This window comes from Ceratotherium simum, chromosome 24, assembly GCF_057802395.1.
Source record: "Ceratotherium simum simum isolate JZ-2026a chromosome 24, ASM5780239v1, whole genome shotgun sequence".
Lineage (NCBI taxonomy): Eukaryota > Metazoa > Chordata > Mammalia > Perissodactyla > Rhinocerotidae > Ceratotherium > Ceratotherium simum.
In genome coordinates, this window is record NC_141923.1 from 29,971,693 (window position 1) to 29,994,104 (window position 22,412).

Sequence of the window (22,412 nt, forward strand, 5' to 3'; positions counted from 1 at the left end):
TGTTTCCTAGGAGTAAGTCCTATGTCTTGACTCCTTTAACAAGCCTCTTCCATGATGTGGATGTTTTGGGACTTAGTTGCAAGCCCCGTAGGATGTGAGTCAAGAAAGGCTACTTCCTTTCCTTCTTGGCCACCATCCTCTCAGTCCTGTTATTTTTTTCCTGCCCCTCAGGCTTTTATTTATTTGCTATTTTGTCCCTTAAAATAATGAATGAGGTAGCTCTATTTGGACTGATTTGAAAGTTAGGTCAAAAAAGACCATATTAGGAAAACATGAGTATAAAAAAACCAAAAAACTACTGTATGTTTCATCAAGCACCCCCAAAAAGCCTTGTAAGCTTAACTTTTAATGTTAAGCTCTGGAAAGTGGGGTTGGGGGGAGAGCTTCCATTTTTACTTTATGTACATCTATGCTTTTGCAACTTAGAAAAAAAAAGACTTTATAAAGTTCTCAACCTTATATAACTGAACCTATCAGTTACGATGATAGGATCTTAAAAGTTCCAGATACAACCTAAATGATGAGGTGCAGACATCAAGCTGTACCAAAATATACTTACAAAATCTGTGTGCCCAGGTGTAGCAGCAGCCTCAGGTCATTCAGCCAGCTGCCTACCAGCCACCACCCCAAACCTAGGTCTTCTGGTTCCAAGTCCAGTGCTCTCTGGTACACCAGGCTCTTTTCCACCAACCATGAGAATATTCACTTGCCAGATTTGGGGAAGTTTCTTCCAACTGCCAGAAAAAAATGAAAGTGGAAAGTAACTTGAACACCAGCCTTCCCTCATGGCCAGCTTGCTAGAAGTTGGTTGACTGAGGCCTATGATAGCACAACTAGGTGACATACTACCCCTTTGGGAGCAGTGCCAGCCACTGATGAAAGCAAGCACTGGGCAAAAACATAATATACTCATAACTTTTCTAATAGGATTGTGCTGTTTGGGGTTCAAGTAGCATGATTAAAATGAATAAATTACCCCCAAAGTTACAGAATTGGTCCCCAATCCTACAAGTATCACCCCAAGTAACCTTTCACCTCAGCCATTATAGATTTTCCCTATCTTCCTCCCCTCTCCCACATTCTTTCAAATCTTGCCACATAATAATCTAGCCTTAGAAAAGGAAAACATTCTTTGGCATTTTAATAACTTTTCTAACATTCATACAAACTCACAATAACAAACAGAATACTGACCCCAACCCTCCCCCCAAACTGATGAAACAGAACTCAAATGAAGAATGCAAATTCCAAAAAAAAACTTGTCTCAAGCAGAGTGACCCAGCAAGTACTACACAGTACACTGAAGCCTGAGGGTGATGATGAAGTTGGTGCTCTGAAATGATCAGGGATCGAGGTTACTTCTGCAGAAATAGCTCCTTTTTTTCCACCTCCAACTTCTGCTTTTATTTTGTGCCTAGATGAGGTGGTGGTTCCTAGAAGACCATCTGAGATTTGTGACACTGAAGAAGTCATAAAGGTAAATGTGAGAACACACTGATGGTTATAAAGGTAAGAACATGAGTTTTTCCCCAAAAAAGGTGGTGGTGGTAGGAGAGAATCACTACTGTGTTGTTTCCAGCAATCAACAAGAAATTAGTTCAGGTTAGAGGCATCTTGGTGAGCAGCAGCCCCTTATCATATAACATGGTTGCCAAGGAAAGCTGGTCTTCCACACTGTCACAGGGCAGGTCCCCTACTCTCACAAACTCTGGGTAGGAGCGGAGCAAGAGTTCCATGGCATCAGCTTGCTGGGGGTATATCTCCAAACACTTGGGTTCTTCCAGATGATAAACACGGGAGTTTTCCACTGTATAATAGAGAAACAAATGGCCTCCCTCCCCCACCAGCCGAGCTATCCCATCCTGAAGCATGTGCACTTCTGTTTCTGTTGTCAACTGGGCGCCCACGTTTACAGGTTCTCCAGCCTCCCAGCGAATTGGGAGCCCATAAACACTTAGTGCCCTTTCCCTATCAGTCAACACAGGAGGCAGAGAATCGTGGATGAAGTCTTTGGCTCGCTGGTCAGCCACAGCATCGACAGGGGCAAAGTGTCCCAAGCGGGCAACCAAGACCCGCACCTTCTCCATGAAAGCGGTTCTTCGCGGATCCTTAGAATCCGAATGCTGGGCCCCCATGTAATCCATGAAGTCTCGGGGCAGACCCCTACGAAACTCCACGTTTTCTTCCATGGCAGCCTGCACTGCCAGAGGCAGTACGGCCTCCAGGAAGTCGCCCCACGTATTGCGCTGGTACGTGGACAAGGTGAGGTGCAGAGAGTGCACTCCATCCTGGCATTCGGCTTGGTGAATGAAGCCCCGGGGAAAATAGAGCAAATCTCCAGGTTCCAGCACAGTCTGCAGCACTGGCTCACCGAGGTCATCCTGGGTGAAGTTGGGGCTGGATGTCAGGGCGAGTTCCTCAGTGGGGATCCGGGGTCGGTAGACACGCCAGAGTTTCCTTCCTTCCAGCTGCAGCACAAAAGCCTCGATGTCGTCGTAGTGGGGGGCAAAGCCTTGCGAGTTGGGGGGCGTGAGGTAAATGTTGGAGCCTGCCATGCTTCCAAACTGCTCCTGGAGCACAGCCAAAAACTGCCACACGGTGGTCGAGAAAGCCTGCGGACAGAGGAGGCGCAGGGAGCAGCCGGCCTGGTACAGGGACCACGCGGCGGCGGGCAGGGCGCGGCCGGGCGGGTTCAGAGTCTCTCGCCGCCCGTTGATGTAGCGCGCCGCGTCCAGGTGCTGCCCGAACTGCACCTCCTCGTCGCGCAGCATGGAGTCCAGGTCGGCGGTAGAGAAAAGACCCTGGTAGTAGGTGTGGTCCTGCCGCCGCACCAGCACCGCCTCCCGCTCCCACAGGCGCCGGTAGAAATGATCCGGCGGCATGGGCGCGATGAGCCACTCAAAGAGGCGCGCCGCCCGTCGCCGGCTGCTTGGGATGCGGTTCAGCTCGGCCAAGACGCGCTGCAGCGGGGAGTCCCAGGATAGCTCCCCGCCCGTGCTATCCACCTGCGGCCCCGAGAGCGTCGCAGGGACCACGGACGGTGGGGCGGCCGCCAAGTGTGGAGCAGAGCACAGCAGGGCCGACGTCTCCACCACGCGGGCCGGCGCGGCGGGCACCTCCACCAGGCGCGCGGGCGGCGCGGACGCCGGCACCAGGCGCGCCGGCTGGGTCTGCAGCGAGCGGGCCGCGGGCGAAGCCTCCAGCAGCTCTGCAGGCCCGAGGGGGCCGTACGGCTCTCGCCGGGCCGCATCTGAGAGGGCCGCCGCCCCACCAGGCAGCGGGTCCCCGGGATCGTCCACCGTCGACTCCACCCTGGAGTCCTCCGAGTCCTCGCTCGGCAGCGTCTGGGCCCTCAGCGCGGCCATGCGGGACGCAACACTTCTCCTCAGCTGCCTTCGGATCTTCCTGGGCCTCAAGGGCAGGGCCAGGACCGACCCGCTGTGTGGCTGTGGCTGGCGCCGGCGCCTTAACCGCCCGCGCCTCAACAGCCCCGCGCTAGCCCGGAGCCCGTCCATGATCCAGCCCTCTCCCGAGCCTGGCCCGAGCTGGCGAGAAAGGGAATCGCGCTGGCAGCAGCCGCGCTGTACTCTGGGAAGGGGGCGCGGCCTCCCGCCGCCTCGGGGTTGGCCACGCCCACCATTCTTCCCTAGAGCGCCTTCGGCTCACTGGATTAACAAATGTTGTGTTAGTTTAAGTGCAGGCTCCACACCAGAGCGGCGGAGGCCCTGCCAAATTAACAAGGATTCCATATTTAGAGGGCAGTTTAAAAATAAAGTTGCTAGGGACTCCAGGAGGAATAAAGTTGGCTACTTTATTCTTCTTTCTTTCTAATCTAATCTCATTTTTTATTTCTTTATTTTAATTTTTTTTTTATAATTTTATTTATTTATTTTTTCCCCCAAAGCCCCAGCAGATAGTTGTAGGTCACAGCTGCACATCCTTCTAGTTGCAGTATGTGGGACTCGGCCTCAGCATGGCCAGAGAAGCGGTGCGTCAGTGCGCACCCGGGATCCGAACCCCGGCCGCCAGCAGCGGAGCGCGCGCACTTAACCACTAAGCCACCAGGCCAGCCCTCGTTTCTTATTTCTAAATAACATGCTCCCCAGCAGCTTTGCTCGGGAAAGTGCACAATTCTTGTTATCAAGGAATGCTCTCTGGCAAAGTTCGTTCAAACCTTGGATCCACCGGGTACTCTTTACTCTGCCTGTGACGTCATTGATTGACGCCATATCTAAATTCCTCTGCCTAACCTCCTTCTGTCCTTTTTCCCTGTTACAAATTCTCAGTCCTTGTCCTGTTTCTTAGAAAGATATTATGAGCTTTTCTACTTGCATTCTTGGTATCTGCCCTTGCTATCCCCTCTGGGATTTTGTTTTATTACCTACAGCTTCTCTCTCCAGAATCTTCCATCTCACCTCTGAATCTTAAGTCGACTTCTTAAATCTGGGCCTCTCATTTAACAGGCACTGTGGTAGGCATCAGGGTGCAACTGTTGAGAATATGGTCGCTGTCGCCATGTAATATTATGTTGTTTTGTACTTGAAGATTACTTGTCTTCACTAGAATCATTTAAGATAAATTCTCAGGAATGGAATTGCTGGGTCAAAGGGCAAGATAATTTTTGTGATTATTAATAGGTTTTTCCAAACTCCCTCCAAAAGGGTTTACAATGTTGCAAGCAATTATAAGCATATCAGAGGGCCTGGACTCTAGGGCCTTTTCTGTGGTTCTGTCTGATCTTTCAATCCTCTTCCTAGTCACACTCCTATCCAAACACTTGCCAAAACTTTAAAATTTTACCCCTACCCATATATCACATCCACCCTTTTTTATTTCTTGCATGGTCTATTACAGTGGTCCTAAATTGGGAGCGATTTTGCCTCCCCAAGGAACACTTTGGCTGGGGACCTGGGGTAGAAGAGATGTTATAATATATACTGGGTAGAGGCCAGAGATGCTGCTTAACATTCACAGTGCAAAAGACAAACCCCCACAACAAATAATTATCCAACCCAAAATGTCAATAGTCCTAAGGCTAAGAAATCCTGGTCTATTACAAGTAGCCTTCCAGCTAGTCTCTTTAACTTGAATGTCTCCCTGTGCCAATTTTTAACAATCCTCTTTTGACAAAACTCTTATTAAAGCCCATTTCACAGTCTGTCTCCTCCCAAAGGCTCTCCCATCTCTGTAACCATGAGAGAAATTTGATCCTTTCACTTGAATTTATCACTTTGTGTCTTGTATTGGTGTATTATGTACTTGTCATATTCTTTTCTAAACTTCCTAAATTGTAAGCTTCTTCAAAGAAAGGACTTCCTTATGCCTTTTTCTCTTGCTTTTAGCACATTGCTTTTCACAGAAAGTGCACAGGAAATATTTGTGGAAAGCAGATCAGTCAGAATTGAGTCCCTCCCAATCACTATGGCATTAGCTTAGTCAAATTACTCTCTCAGTTCTCAGTAATCTCATCTGTAAAATGGGAATAATAATTGAACCTACTTCTTCATAGGGTTGTTGTGAGAATAAAATAATGCCTGTAAGGTGCTTAGCACAGAGTCTGGTACAGAGCTAAACACTTAAAAATTGTAGCTATAATAAAAATTTATTATTATGGAGCAAAGCCCTATGTGATGGTTTGTGTGCGACTGGCCTAGTTCAGAGGAACTAGGAGCAGGGTGAGGCAGAGAATTTCTTGAACTGGGCAGGGTGACAGTCTGGGATGGGAGAGTAAGATTATTTTTGCGTATGCCCTATGGAAGTTTAAGTAAATCAGCGGGGACCAGATCAGACAAAGCCATTGTGTGAGGTACTGCTCTGCACAAAATTACCTGTCCAAGGGCCAGAGCAGGGGCTGAAACTAACCGATATTCTCCTCCCAAGTCCTGTGCCCTAGTCTAGGCTGCAGTGTCTGGAAGAAGGGGATAGGAAGGGGAACCCTCTTCCTGATTGACGCATAGGCTATGTGTGCTGGCAAGGCCCTGATATCAGGTCGCCTGGAGAAATATTGAAGAGGGCAGGTCAATTTTGTCACTGGGAGCTTTTTGCCTTTTCAAAGATGGTGGTTTTCAATAGACACATCCAACAGTGAAGTGGGGGGATGAACTGTACTTCCCTGCTCGCAAAGCTGGGGGACACTGTGTTCAGCTAGAGGGCTATAAATTTGTCTTTTCCACATCCTATACAAATATCCCCTCCTCCCAGTCTTTCCTGTGACCACATCCTTTTTTTTTTTCAACATTTTGTGATTTCCTTAAATAAACAATATTGTTGCTATCTGTTTTCTAGTTTCCCTTGAGACTGGGAGGCTCCTTTTGGAGCCTGACTTATCTTTAATTGCATCTCTTTTCCTGTGACTCTACATAGTTCTCACTACAAAGGCAGATATTAATAACCATCTTCAGAAATATAATTTAATCACATTGAATAATGTTCTTAATATACCACTGAGTGGGGAAAAAAGTGAACTAAATAAGTATTAGAGTAGAATCCCTTTAGGGGGATACGTGTGTGTGCTGAGGTGTATGTGTATATCTATCCATACGCACATTCGTAAAAACTGCTAAAAAAAGTTTGGGAGTCTTTATGCCACAATATTTAACACTGATTATCTTTGGATGGTGGGATTCCAGGTGATTTTTATTTTCTTTGCTTATTTGTATGTCCTGGGTTTACTACAGTGAACATATATCACTTATGCAATTAAAAATATAGTGTTTTTTGGGGGCTGGCCCTGTGGCGTAGCCGTTAAGTTCACGTGCTCCGCTTCGGCAGCCCAGGGTTTGAAGGTTCGGATCCCGGGTGCAGACCAACGCACCGCTTGTCAAGCCATGCTGTGGCTGCTTTCCATATAAAGTAGAGGAAGATGGGCATGGATGTTAGCCCAGGGCCAATCTTCCTCAGCAAAAAGAGGAGGATTGGCAAAGGATGTTAGCTCAGGGCTAATCTTCCTCACGCAAAAAAAAAAGTGTTTTTTTAGACAACAAACTTTACTTTCCCTAACTTATCTCATGTTTCCTGATCTCTAATCATTGCTTGCCTTGCTCTTCTGTTTTTTTGAATCAATATAATTCCCTTTAAAAAAAAAACAAAAGAATTTGACATTAAGATTATAGAAGTTAGAGAGGAAGTCAAGATGATGGCGTAGGCAGACTCTGAACTCAACTCCTCCCGCAGACACAGCCATTTTACAACTACTCGTGGAAAAATTACCCCTGAGAAAGAACTGAAAACTGGATAAGAGGAACTCCTGCAACAAAGGACAGTCCTAATTGAGATGGAAGAGGCAGAAACTCCCTTCTGGAGAGGAAAAACGCCGCCTTCACAAGCCACAGCGCCTCACGGCCGCCGGGAGCAGCCCAAAGGTACACAGCCTCCCTGGAGGAGCGGAGCCCTGAGACGGGGAGCGCCCTCGCTGTGGGCATTTTGTGGACCCAGCACAATCGAGACGAGTGGCAGAATATCTGACTTTGCATGCTACTAAAACGTTGGGGAGTACCCCCAGAAAAGCTGGTTCACAAAGAAATTAAAACCGGCTCTTAAAGGGCCCAGGCGCAAACTCACCCATTTCAGAAAGCAACCTAAAATCACCAGAAAGAAAGGTGCACAGTGCTTTGGTGAAAAGAGACTCACCTAATAGGCCCTGAGTGCATCTCGGTGAGAGGTGAGACCTCTCCAGGGACTGGGACATTGGCCGCGGCTATGTGGGAGTGCTGACACAGACGCCATTGGAGTTCTCCCTGGGGCCTGCTAGCCCAGGGTCTGCCCCACCGCTAGAGCACCGAATTAATCCAGCTCAGCCAGGGCAGGCAGCCCACCTTAGAGACTGACCCCACCCAACAACAACCCCTCAGGCAACTTGTGGGCCTGCATAGATTGGTGACAGGATTCTCTGCAGCCTGGCAACTGAGCCCACTTCAGTGGGGCAGGGCTTGCACAAGGAGTGGGTGGAGAGTGTGAGGCAGTGGTGGAATGTGTGGGGCTCCCACCATGGAGAGACTGGGTCTGCTTGGGAGCTCGGGGCGCGCACACGGGGCAGGACTGTGTTGACTGTGTGTGTGGACCTGTGGGCGGCAGGGCTTGTCAGCTGCAGAAGACTTGTGCTTCTCAAAGACCCACATAGGGGGTTGGCCCCACCTTCCGAAGCCTGAAACAATTGGGTGCTCCCGTGCCTGAAGCCAGCCCCACCCAGCTGCAATCCTCAGAGAGCTGACGAGAGACTTAAAGCCTGGAGGCTTATAGCAATTGTAAGCCCCTGAGCCTAACAACCTGCCACACTGGGGGCCTACTCACTTAAAAGAAATACTGGAAGACAAATGTGGTATTAGAACTTGCAGCCAACTGTGCTGGGGCTCCTCACACCTGATAAAGAGACTGAAGGGCCCACAACAACTACAAGCAGCTGACCATTACAACAGCTGGCGAGGAGAATAACTCGGCCTCCCTGGGCCTACAGGGAGAGCAAACAGGCCACAACAGAGAGAAACACGTAGCCCACATAGGGGTCACCCCTGGAACATTGAGAACTGAGAGAAGCACACTGCAGGCCTCCTAAGCCATCACTTACATAAGGTCACCTATCCAAGAGCAGGAGACGTAGCTGACCTACCTAATATGTAGACACAAGCACAGGGAAAGGGGCAAAATGAGGAGGCAAAGGAATACATTCCAAGTAAGGGAACAGGACAAAACCCCAGAAAAGGAACTAAGTGAAACAGAAATGAGCAACCTACCTGACAGAGAGTTCAAACAAAGAGTGTTAAGGATGCTTACTGATCTGGGGAGAAGAATAGATGAACTCAGTGAGAATGTCAACAAAGAAAAGAACCAATCAGAAATGAAGAATACAATACTGGAAATGAAAAATTCACTAGAGGGACACAAAAGCAGAGTAGAGGATACAGAAGAACGGATCTGTGAGCTGGACGAAAGACTAGAAGAAATTACCCAAGCTGAACAGGTAAAAGAGAAAAGAATTAAAAAGAGTGAGGACAGTCTAAGGGACCGCTGGGACAACATCAAACACACTAACATCCGTGTTATAGGTGTCCCGGAAGGAGAAGAGCGAGACAAAGGGGCAGAGAATCTATTTCAAGAAATAATAGATGAAAACTTCCCTAACCTAAGGAAGGAAACAGACATTCAGGTACAGGAGGCACAGAGAGCCCCAAACAAGATAAACCCAAAGAGACCCACACCAAGACACATCATAATCAAAATGTCCAGAATTAAAGATAAAGAGAGAATCCTAAAAGCCGCAAGAGAATGTCAAGTTACATACAAAGGAAACCCCATAAGGCTATCAGCTGACTTCTCAGCAGAAACCTTACAGGCTAGAAGAGAATGGCATGATATATTTAAAGTGCTAAAAGGAAAAAACTTACAGCCAAGAATACTCTACCCAGCAAGGTTATCATTCAAAATGGAAGGAGAGATCAAAATTTTCCCAGACAAGCAAAAATTAAAGGATTTTGTCACCAAGAAACCAGTGCTACAAGAAATGTTAAAGGGACTTGATTTAAGGGGAAAAGAGAAGACCACAAATAGGAAAAATTATCTATTTCCATGCTAAGAGGGTAATGGATACAAATGCACAAAAAAGAGGTTAGATATGATATCAAAAACATAAAAGGAGGGAGGAGGGGAGTTAAACAGTACATCTTTCAGACAGAGGTCAAACTAAAGTGACCATCAATTCTGTATAGAATAAGAAAGGAACAGAGAAGGACTACTAAAACGCTGAGGAAAAAAAAGTTAAAAAATGGCAGTAAGTACATACTTATCAATAGCTACTTTAAAAGTCAATGGACTAAATGCTCCAATTAAAAGGCATAGGGTGGCTGATTGGATAAAAAAACAAGACCCGTATATATGCTGCATACAAGAGAGACACTTCAGACCTAAAGACACTCACAAACTGAAAGTGAAGGGATGGAAAAAGATACTCCACGCAAATGGCAATGAAAAGCAAGCTGGGGTAGCAGTACTCACATCAGACAAAATAGACTTCAAAACAAAAACTGTAAAAAGAGACAAAGAAGGGCATTACATAATGATCAAGGGAACAATCCAACAAGAGGATATAACACTTGTAAATATCTACGCACCCAATGTAGGTGCACCTAAATATATAAAGCAATTATTAACAGACATAAAAACAGAAATAGACAGTAACACAATAATAGTAGGGGACTTTAACACTCCACTTACACCAACGGATAGATCATCCAAACAGAAGATCAATAAGGAAACATTGGCCTTAAATGATACACTAGAACAGATGGACCTAGTAGATGTATACAGAGCATTCCATCCAAAAACCGAAGAATACACGTTATTTTCAAACGCATGTGGAACATTCTCCAGGATTGATCACATATTAGGCCACAAAAGGAGTCTCCATAAATGTAAGAAGATTGAAATAATACCAAGCATCTTTTCTGACCACAATGGTATGAAACTAGAAATCAACTATAGGAAGAAAATCAGAAAAGCCACAAATACGTGCAGATTAAACAAAATGCTACTGAACAACGACTGGGTCAACGAAGAAATCAAAGGAGAAATCAAAAAATACCTGGAGATAAATGAAAATGACAATACGACATGCCAGAATTTATGGGATACAGCAAAAGCAGTTCTAAGAGGGAAGTTTATAGCAATACAGGCCTATCTCAACAAACAAGAAAAATCTCAAATAAACAATCTAACAATGCACCTAAAGGAACTGGAAAAAGAAGAATAAACAAAGCCCAAAATCAGTAGAAGAAGGGAAATAAGAAAAATCAGAGCAGAAATAAATGAAATAGAGACCAAAAAAACAATGGAAAAAATTAATAAAACCAAGATCTGGTTCTTTGAAAAGATAAACAAAACTGAGAAACCTTTAGCTAGACTCACCAAGGAAAAACGAGAGAAGGCACAAATAAGTAAAATCAGAAATGAAAGAGGAGAAATTACAACAGACACCTCAGAAATACAAAAGATTATAAGAGAATACTATGAAAAGCTACATGCCAACCAATTCGACAATCTGGAAGAAATGGATAAATTCTTAGAATCATACAACCTTCCAAAACTGGATCAAGAAGAAGTAGAGAATTTGAATAGACCAGTCACCAGTAAGGAGATCGAAACAGTAATCAAAAACCTCCCAAAAAATAAAAGTCCAGGACCAGATGGCTTCCCTGGTGAATTCTACCAAACATTCAAAGAAAACTTAATACCTATCCTTCTCAAACTCTTCTGAAAAATTGAGGAGGGGGGGAAGCTCCCTAACTCATTCTACGAAGCTGACATTACCCTGATACCAAAACCAGACAAGGACAACATGAAAAAAGAAAATTACAGGCCAATATCACTGATGAACATCGATGCGAAAATCCTCAACAAAATAGTAGCAAATCGCATAGAACAATACATTAAAAAGATTATACACCATGATCAAGTGGGATTTATTCCAGGTATGCAGGGATGGTTTAACATTTGCAAATCAATCAACGTGATACACCACATTAATAAAATAAAGAATAAAAATCACATGATCATCTCAATAGATGCAGAGAAAGCATTTGACAAGATACAGCATCCATTTATGATAAAAACTCTTAATAAAATGGGTATAGAAGGAAAGTACCTCAACATAATAAAGACCATATATGAGAAACCCACAGCTAATATCATCCTCAATGGTGATAAACTGAAAGCTATCCCTCTAAGAACAGGAACCAGACAAGCATGCCCACTGTTACCACTCCTATTTAACATAGTACTGGAAGTCCTAGCGAGAGCAATCAGGCAAGAGAAAGAAATAAAAGGGATCCAAATTGGAAAGGAAGAAGTGAAACTGTCACTATTTGCAGATAACATGATTTTATATATAGAAAACCCTAAAGAATCCACCAGAAAACTTTTAGAAGCAATAAACAAATATGGTAAAGTTGCAGGATACAAAATCAACATACAAAAATCAGTTGCATTTCTATACACTAAGAACGAAGTAGCAGAAAGAGAAATTAAGAATACAATCCCATTTACAATTGCAACAAAAAGAATAAAATACCTAGGAATAAACTTAACCAAAGAGGTGAAAGAGCTGTACACGGAAAACTATAAAACATTGCTGAAAGAAATTGAAGACGACACAAAGAAATGGAAAGATATTCCGTGCTCTTGGATTGGAAGAATTAACATAGTTAAGATGTCCATACTTCCTAAAGCCATCTATAGATTCAATGCAATCCCTATCAAAGTTCCAACAACATTTTTCACAGAAATAGACCAAAGAATCCTAAAATTTATGTGGAACAACAAAAGACCCCGAATAGGTAAAGGAATCCTGAGAAAAAAGAACAAAGCTGGAGGTATCACACTCCCTGATTTCAAAATATACTACAAAGCTATAGTAACCAAAACAGCATCGTACTGGCACAAAAACAGACACACAGATCAATGGAATAGAATCGAAAGCCCAGAAATAAACCCACACATCTATGGACAGCTAATATTTGACAAAGGAAACAAGAACATACAATGGAGAAAAGAAAGTCTCTTCAACAAATGGTGTTGGGAAAACTGGGTAGCCACATGCAAAAAAATGAAAGTAGACCCTTACCTTACACCATACACAAAAATTAACTCCCAATGGATTAAAGACTTGAATGTAAGACCTGAAACTATGAAACTTCTAGAGGAAAACATAGGCAGTACACTCTTCAACATCGGTCTTAGCAACATATTTTAAAGCACCAGGCAAGAGAAACAATAGAAAAAATAAACAAATGGGACTACATCAAACTAAAAAGCTTCTGCACAGCAAAGGAAACCATCAACAAAATGAAAAGACAACCTAACAATTGGGAGAAGATATTTGCAAACCATACATCTGATAAGGGGTTAATCTTCAAAGTATATAAAGAACTCATGCATCTCAACAACAAAAAAACTAACAACCCAATTAAAAAATGGGCAAAAGACCTGAACAGACATTTCTCCAAAGAAGATATACAGATAGCCAACAGACACATGAAAAGATGTTCAAAATCATTAACTATCAGGGAAATGCAAATCAAAAATACAATGAGATATCACTTCACGCCTGTCAGAATGGCTGTAATTAACAAGACAGGAAACAACATGTGTTGGAGAGGATGTGGAGAGAAGGGAACTCTCATACACTGCTGGTGGGAGTGCAAACTAGTGCAGCCACTATGGAAAACAGTATGGAGATTCCTCAAAAAATTAAGGATAGAACTACCATGTGATCCAGCTATTCCACTGCTGGGTATTTATGCAAAGAACTTGAAAACTCCAATGCATAAAGATACATGCACCCCTGTGTTCATTGCAGCGTTATTCACAATAGCCAAGACCTGGAAGCAACCTAAGTGCCCATCAAGGGACGAATGGATAAAGAAGATGTGGTATATATACACAATGGAATACTACTCAGCCATAAGAAAAGATGAAATCCAGCCATTTGTGACAACATGGATGGACTTTGAGGGTATTATGCAAAGTGAAATAAGTCAGAGGGAGAAGGTCAAACACTGTATGATTTCCTTCATTAAGTAGTAGGTAATAACAACAATAAACAAACACATAGAGACAGAGATTGGATTGGTGGTTACCAGAGGGTAAGGGGGGAGGGAGGAGGGTGAAAGGGATAATTTGGCACGTGTGTGGTGATGGGTTGTAATTAGTATTTGGGTGGTGAACATGATGTAATCCATGCAGAAATAGAAGTATAATGATGTACACCTGAAATTATACAATGTTATAAACCAATGTTACTGCAATAAACAAAAAATTTTTAAAAAAAGATTATAGAAGTTAATAATTGTTCATCAGAGAAGCAGCTATATAAAAGAGGTTGAATAGAGCCAACTCCATGTTTAAGTCTACATACAATGATTTGAAGCCTCTCAGGAAAGTGCCCTAAATTATTTCCCCCACCAAAAACCCACTGTTAGATACTTATTCCTTTGGCTAGCCATTGCCTTTTCCACTCATTCTTTATTTAAAATTCAAAACACTAGGAGGGTATATTAGTTTGCTAAGGCTATCAGAACAAAGTACCACAGACTAGGTGGCTTAAACAAAATAAATTTATTTTCTCACAGTTCTGGAAACTGGAAGCCTGAGATCAAGGAGTTGGCGGGGCTGGTTTCTGAGGCCTCGCTCCTTGGCTTGTGGATGGCCATTTTGTCCCTGTTTCTCGTGATCTTTCCTCTGTACAAGTGGGTGTCCAAGTTTCCTCTTCTGGGCTGGCCTGGTGGTGCAGCAGTTAAGTGTGCACACTCTGCTTTGGCGGCCCACGGTTCTCAGGTTTGGATCCCGGGTGCACACAGATGCACCACTTGTTGAGCCATGCTGTGGCGGTATCCCATATAAAGTGGAGGAAAATAGGCACGGATGTTAGCCCAGGACCAATCTTCCTCAGCAAAAAAGAGGATGATTGGCTTCGGATGTTAGCTCAGGGGCTGATCTTTCTCACACACACACAAAAAAACAAATTTCCTCTTCTTATAAGGACATCAGTCAGATTGGATTAGGGTCCACCCTAATGACCTCATTTTACCTTAATTACCTTTTTAAAGACCATATCTCCAAATAGGCTCACATTCTGAAGTACTAGGGGTTAGGACTTCAACATATGAATTTTGAGGGAACACAATTCAGCCCATAACAGAGAAGTGATGTATTAGAAAAACCTCAGTTTTTCTCTCCTCTATAGGGAAAAACCCAGTTCCTTTCTCCTCCTATGTCTGTCTTTCTTCTGTGTCTCCTTTACTTTTCACATACAGAACACTTACAATGCTTCATTTCTGACACTTCCAGTCACTAAATGTGTGGAAGTTTTTCCCCACAACAAGCAATTCTCCACGACACCAGCTGGGTGTCCTACAATGTAACTCAATTCTGACACTATCTACCTGGAGAGAGCATCAGATCCCACAGGTTATGGGTTCAGTCCCACAAGACTGCTCCCATTCTCCTTCATGCCCATCACAAGTAGTAGGTCTCCAAGTTACCTACAACTTCTGTCCAATTTGCCTACAAATCAGAGAGTCCCATGACCCTTTCTTCAGGTTTGATTAATTTGCTAGGGTAGCCCACAGAACTCAAGAAAACACATTTACCGGCTTATTGAAGGACATCTTAAAGGAGGCAGATGAACAGCTAGATGAAGAGATACATAGGATGTATCCTGCACTCCTGAGTGCAGGAGCTTCTGTCCTAGTGGAGTTGGACGTGTCCACCAACCTGGAAGCTCTCTGAACCCCGTACTATTGGGATTTTATGGAGGCTTCCTCACATGAGCGTGATCAATTATTAACTCCATTTCCAGCCCCTCTTCCCTCTCTGGAGAATGAGGGGTAGGGCTGAAAATTCCAAGTTTCTAATCATGGTTTGATCTTTCTGGTGACCAGCCCCCATCCAGGAACCCACCTAGAGCCGCCTCATTAGAACAAAAGATACTCCTAGTGCTCTTACCACTTATGAATTTACAAAGGCTTTAGGAGCCCTGTGTCAGGGATGGACCCAAAGACAAATATTAGGACAAGAGATGCTCCTAGTGCTCTTATCACTTGGGAAATTAAGAGTTTCAGGAGCTCTGTGCCAGGAACAGGGAGCAGAGACTAATATATATATTTTCTATTATCTCACAGGTGATATATACTAAATCACAAGTTCCTTTAAGTACCTTTCCTTTGTGAAGGAAGGATAACCTAAGAAGTTGTTGAAAGAAGTGGGAGAAAGAGAAATAAAAGGAAAAGAAATTGTCCAGGACAGTGGTTCTCAATCTAAAGTGATTTTGCCCCCAGGGGACGTTTGGCAATGTCTAGAGACCTTTTTGGTTGTCACAATAGGAAAGATGCTATTGGCATCTAATAGGTAGAGGCCAGAGATGCTGCTAAACATTTTATAATGTACAGTACAGCCCCACAACAAAGAATTGTCCAACCTCAAATGTCAATAGTATCAAGATTGAGAAACCCTAGTATTAAGCTTTTGGATGACTTCATCAATATAAAAATTTGAATATCTTTGACCCAGTAATTCTACTTCTAGAAATCTAACCTGTAAAAATATTCACCCATGTTACAAAGATATGTATATACACAGATGCTCATTGCTTACAATTTCAAAATTGGAAATGACTCAAATGCTTATTAATAGGCAATTATTAAAAATAATGACAAGGAAAGATGTTTAAAAGGTATCATAAATTGAAAAATCAAATTGCAGAACAATATATATGTTGTCCCATTTTTTGTTAAAAAAAACACACCCCATATATGTTTATATATGATTTCTTTAAAACCATATATGTTGTTTGTGTGTATGTGTCTGCACAGTTGAATATCTGGAAAGATATATACCAAACTGAAGATAGAGGTTGCCTCTGGGGAATGGAATTATTGGCAATAGAAGAATTTTCATGTTTTACCTTATACATCTCTGAATTATTTTGCTTAAGGCCTCAAGGATATAGGCCTTTGCTTTGGCAAATGTGAGACAGATTACAGTCTAACTTTCACAATACTGACTCCTACCAATTTGTAAGACTATTTTACCAAATTACTACAAATCAGGGGTTAACAAATTACAGCCCTCAGGCCAAATCCAGCCTGCCTCCTGTTTTTATACCCCTGTGGACTAAGAATGATTTTTATCTTTTTAAATGGCTGAGAAAAGGTCAAAAGAAGAATAATATTTTGTGACATAAAATTTACACAAAACTCAAATGTCAGTGCCCACAAATAAAATTTTATTGGAACACACCCACACTCGTTCATTACAAAGTGTCTGTGGCTACTTTCATGCTACAACAGCAGAGTTGATTAGTTTTGAAACAGACTCTCTGGCCCTCAAAGCCTAAAATATTTACTATCTGGCCCTTTACAGAAAAAGTCAGCCAAGTTCTCCTATACTTCATGAAAGATGCTGTCTAGGACGTTGACCTTCCAACTGTTTTGCTTCTGTACCCTCTAAAAAAGCTATGTCACCTCTTCATTTTGTCACCTCTTCATCTTTGAAAAGCTATGTCACCTTTTCATCTTTTTAAATTGACATATAAAATGTTTTCATTTTAAGTTTATATAGATGCAAAGGGTCTAATGTCTAACGTCTACACATTCTGGCATTTACATACTGATATTTTAAATTTAAACTGTTACGTCGCTCTTTTAAATGCACCCAATTGAATCTAAATACCATAACAGCTTGATACCTACCATTATCCATTAAAAAAAATAATAAAATAAGCAAGCTCTTCTTTAAAGTTGAAAATTTAATATCTTTTTTAAACATATTTCCATTTTGAAATAACTTCCACCCAGAATTTTATTCTAATATACTATATGTTTACACTTGAAAATATTTTTTTTTATAATTTTTATTTATTTATTTATTTTCCCCCAAAGCCCCAGTAGATAGTTGTACATCATAGTTTCACATCCTTCTAGTTGCTGTACGTGGGACACGGCCTCAGCATGGCTGGAGAAGCGGTGCGTCGGTGCGCGCCCGGGATCTGAACCCAGGCCGCTAGCAGCGGAGCGTGCGCACTTAACCACTAAGCCACGGGGCTGGCCCCTGAAAATATTTTTCATCATCATCACATTATCTGTGACAAAAATATGTATTTACATTGAGGTTACAGTTATATTCTTTTGTCTGCATTCCTTCTTGGGATCCCCTGACCTCTGAAATGATTTTTTTTAATTTGCATACATTAAGATTCGCTCTCTGTGCTGTATAGTTCTATGGGTTTTGACAAATGCATAATGCCATGTATCTACCATTTCTGTATCATTTTTTAACCACCCTAAAAATCTCCTGTGCTTCACCTGTTACATCCTCCCTTTTTCCTCTCAAACATCTGACAATCACTGATCTTTTTATTATCTCTATGGTTTTGCCATTTCAAGACTGTCATATAATTGAAACCATACATTATGTAGCCTATTCAGGCTGGTTTCTTTCACTTAGCGATATGCATTTAAGAGGCTCACCCATGTCTTTTTGTGGCTTGATAGCTCATTTCTTTTTGTCTCTGAATAATAGTCCACTGGATGGATGTACTACAGTTTGGTTTTCCATTCACCTACTGAAGCACATCTTGGTTGCTTCTAGTTCTTGGTGATTATGAGTAAAGCTGCTACAAACATTTGTGTGCAGGTCAGACTTACTTTTTATCATGACTTAGTTTTTCATTTCAAGTATAAAATTCAAAGAATATAATAAAAATAATTGATAAATAGAAGAATACATCTTGAAAGTCAAAATTAAAATGATATGGTCCACTATAATTGATTTATATATTTTTTAAAGTAATGAAAAACAAGATAATAAATAATATGTTGCTTCTTATTACTTAACTAGCAATAATGCAATATAATTGTAGCTGAAATTAAAAGTTATTTGTGAAATAAGAAATACCATAGGAGGCATGGTATTCTTTCTACAAATATATGAGAAGGCATATATCAAACTCTTATATATCAAGCCTCTTATATTATATTAGGCTTTTGAGATTAATTAAAGAATAATTAAGTATAAAAATCAGAAATAATCCCATTAAATTCATTAGACAGCATAATAAAAATTTTCCTGTTTATTTAACAAAAGAGGAAGATATATATACTACAAACTCACTGTTTGTAGTACCACTACAGGTTTGTCGTCTACAAATATACAATTCTGATATATTCTATTTTGCTTGATTCCTATCAAAAAAGAAAAATCTATGGTGCATTTATAGTACTGCATTATCAGGAGAGAACTTTTTTGACTAAGCATTAGTAAGAACTAAATCCTTCTTTTATAATTGTATATACGTGACGATTAGAAGAATTTACTTTCCCATAAACTAGCTTCTGGCCCTGTACATTTCTTTTTTTTTTTTTTTTAATTTTTATTTATTTATTTATCTTTTTACCCCAAAGCCCCAGTAGATAGTTTTATGTCACAGCTGCACATCCTTCTAGTTGCTGCATGTGGGACGCGGCCTCAGCATGGCCGGAGAAGCGGCGCGTCGGTGCGCGCCCGGGATCCGAACCCGGGCTGCCAGCAGCGGAGTGCGCACACCCAACCGCTAAGCCACGGGGCTGGCCCTGGCCCTGTACATTTCAAACCTTGTTTTTCCTCTATTACCAACACACTTCAATGTTGGGCACCATAGGACATATTCTTATCAACCTATGGCCCTGCATACTCATGTCACATGACCAGTTTGGTGGGCACTGTGAGGGGTAGGAGATTTTCTGCGAGGTAATTTTATGTCAGGATGGCTAGAAATAACCTAACCAGTGACACACTGGAGCAGGCGGGGCCCCTGCTCTGGGACCTCAGCCTTGGAGGGCTCAGCTCTGACCTCTGGCCACATGCTTCCCCGTATGACAAGGAGTCCATGCAGCCAAATGGGCATGCCCTGCTAGAGCCCACACCCAGCCTTATAGATCACACACACTGGGTACCCAGGACGCTGGAATTTCCTGCTCATTTTTAGGGCTTGAGTGGACTGATCTGTCTTCCCAAGAATGGCCAGCATTGCAAGTGTGTGTACCCTCAGATTCAAGGAGTGGCCAACAGGTGGTTGTGTGCAGGGGTGTGTGAATAGAGCTTGGATATGCAGTCTGAAGTTTCCACGTGTGTATGTGTGAGGTCCTCACAGTGTGGCATGGAGCTGGGAAGAGAAAGAGACAGGTGGACTGCAGGTCAGCTTTCCTGCGCTACCGTGTTCTGGTAAAGAACTCCAAAGAATCTAAAAATTCCAAATTCAAGCCTGGTCTCGTTGTCAAGGTAGGTGATAGAATGTATTTTACTTAACTGTTTGTTAGCTTGATTTAAAACATTTAAATATTTAGACATATGGTAAATGGGCTTCCATTTGTACTTTTATCCTAAGCTAAGAATTCACTTGGGAATGAGGATATCCCTCTTAGTATTCCCTGAAGTCATACAGAAACTTGATTGATATGAGAACTACTTAGACTCCTGGGGGTGCTTTAGCCTAGGTAGAAGCTCAACCCTGGTCATCACTACATTGGTTTACAGGGTTGAAATAGAGCAATGCTGTATCCCTGGGGGCTGTTCACTCTGTGTGAATCCACCTCCTCAGCACATCCCAGGAATAAGACTCTTTAGTCATAGCTGCAAGAGTGTCCCATGGTTGCTGCTACTTCTGCGTAACAATAAAGACACAAAACAGAGGCTAACCCCAAAGATCACCATGCAGATGCTCAAGTCTTCTTGGATGGACAATTTAGGCATATTCTCCACATTAGGCTTCTGACTGGGGTCAAGGGAGGCAGGTCTTGAACTCATAGATTCTATTTTCTAATTTAGTATGGTAGTTCATAGAGCTATTCTGATAAACCATGGCTGAAGAGGTTTTCTTTTTGGATCTACCTTTCCCATGAGCCCACATGTTTGGCATATGCATTCATGTATTTATATTTCTTTGCAGCCTCTGAGGCCCCCCACACCAAATCCCTGGTCACAGAGTCCAGTCCTGGGCCTAAACACAAGAAGCAGAGGTCACTCATCACTTGTCAGAGATCTACGCACCACCTGGGAAAAAGGGATTGCAATGGGACCATTTGGATCTGACAACCCAGATCTCTAGCTGGGTAAATACTCACAGAAATTTTTTCCAGGGTCACGTCCTCTTCACCTGGAAGGAAAAGTGATCATTTCTAGGATGAACCCTTCTCCGCTCCAAGACACAGCCAGCAGTGGACCCAGTCACATTCTGTCTCTTTAATTGATGTTGTGTAATCTCTTTCTCATTATAAAAAAAAAAATTATTTAACAGTAGACCTAGTTTTTTAACGTGCACCATTTACACAAAGGGTTAAAGAAAGCTGACATCACATTAGATGATAGAGCATATTTTTCCATACCCTGGAAAGGTCATATACTAAATATAGCTCAGAACTCCAAATTTTACTAGATTATAAATTTTGAAAGACCCAGAATCTTTTGCAAGCTATACAAAAAGCCCTCTGAAATCCAAACTGGAATCCCATTGGTCTAGGAAAGGAACAGTTTAGGTGATTTTTTTTGCCCACAAGTCTAGTCTTGTTCTAGAGCAGCTTCTTTAACTGCAGCCCACGGGGCAATGAGGAAGCCATGTCACTAGGCTGTTACAAGAAAACCAAACCAGCACAATCATTTCCCCCCTCATACTTCGTGGGTGGGTGTGAACCCTTTTAGATCCCTGGGAAGCATCTCTGCAGTGTCACAAGGCCGATTAGCAATTCTCATGAGCCTCCATATACTTAATGCTGAGAAGATTTAGGCATCGGGGAAGAGTTGCAAACTGTATCCGTATCATAAGATGGGATTCTGTAAAAGCACATGATACTCAAAAAATTGCCATAGAAGAGGAGAGACCCAGAATTCCAAGTAGTGTGAATCCAGCTTTCTTTCCTAAATATTGATTGCTCTTTACACCCTAAAAAGCTTTGGGACATTCGGTGATGAAAATAAAGGCAATGTGAATCTCTCTCTCCCTTTTTCTTCCATTAATCACATCCTCTCTTCTGATGGCATTGTTATCATCAGAAATAGAAAAGGCAATAATTTCCACTATGAATGCCTAGCAGCTGTGGAACATGGGGGAAAAAAGAACGTTGGAGGATATCAGTTAACTGCATAACAGAAAATCTCTTTTCTTGACTCGTGTAACCCATGTTTTTATTTATTAATTTACACATTCAATCCAAGTAAAATACTAATTCGAAAAGCACCACTACATATATCAAAGTTATATCCACATCTATCAAACCTGAGAATTCTGGAATCTGGCTGCCATGAGGCATTTGAGACAATAAATAGTTCTGTACAAGTACTTTCTCGGCCCCTCTATCTTTGACTTTGTCATTTCATAGTGAAAGGACTGTATTGTGTACTCGGCATTGCTGGCAAGAAAAGGAAGCCGAACTGAACTCTTCAGTCAGTCAGTCAGTCAGTGAGGCCAAACAGAGGGTCTATTAGGCCGTCGGCACTGTGGGAGATACAGCAGCAGAAGAAATAGCCCTTGTCCTCGAGGAGTTTACAAGGGTCTTTATAAGACACATATATAAGAACCTTTCAAAGACAATATGCGTAATCTAGTAGGAATTGTGTGGCATAAAGAAAATGTGCTGTAGGCGTCCAGCAGAGGGGGGCACCAGAGTAGTCATGGAGACACCAAACTTGCTTGGATCTGAGACTGCAGGAGACTTAGGCAGAGGAGAGGAGGGAGGACCTTCCAGGTGAAGGGAAGGACAGGAGAAAAGACTGGAGGAAGGAATGGGCTTGGCAGGGGTCTATGACAGCTCCTTTTTCCTCTCTTCTTTCCTAATTGGTTAACTTGCTGGCCGTCCATTCTCCTTACCCTCATGCTTTTGCTTATCTATTCATAT

General features: G+C 42.5%; 2 protein-coding genes across 6 annotated transcripts in view; one reads left to right on the forward strand and one right to left on the reverse strand.

The window, feature by feature from the left end:
• Positions 1-3,547, reverse strand: part of RIOX1 (ribosomal oxygenase 1) — a 34,507-nt gene extending 30,960 nt beyond the window's left edge. For 4 of the 5 annotated variants that reach the window (XM_087448257.1, XM_087448255.1, XM_087448256.1 and 1 more), the window contains exons 1-2: positions 1,195-3,547; positions 560-734 (exon numbers count right to left, since the gene is read on the reverse strand). In XM_087448257.1, the coding sequence (XP_087304383.1) occupies positions 1,599-3,515 (1,917 nt within the window). In that variant the 5' untranslated portion in view covers positions 3,516-3,547 and the 3' untranslated portion in view covers positions 560-734; positions 1,195-1,598. The remainder of the gene's footprint in view (positions 1-559; positions 735-1,194) is intronic. The other variant, XM_087448258.1, reaches the window with a different exon arrangement.
• The window catches only part of HEATR4 (HEAT repeat containing 4), a 54,252-nt gene extending 32,598 nt beyond the window's left edge, over positions 1-21,654 (forward strand). The window contains exons 16-17 of the mRNA XM_014784388.2: positions 1,419-1,477; positions 20,471-21,654. Coding sequence (XP_014639874.2) covers positions 1,419-1,477; positions 20,471-20,629 — 218 coding nt within the window. The 3' untranslated portion in view covers positions 20,630-21,654. The remainder of the gene's footprint in view (positions 1-1,418; positions 1,478-20,470) is intronic.
• The last annotated feature ends 758 nt before the right edge of the window (positions 21,655-22,412 follow it).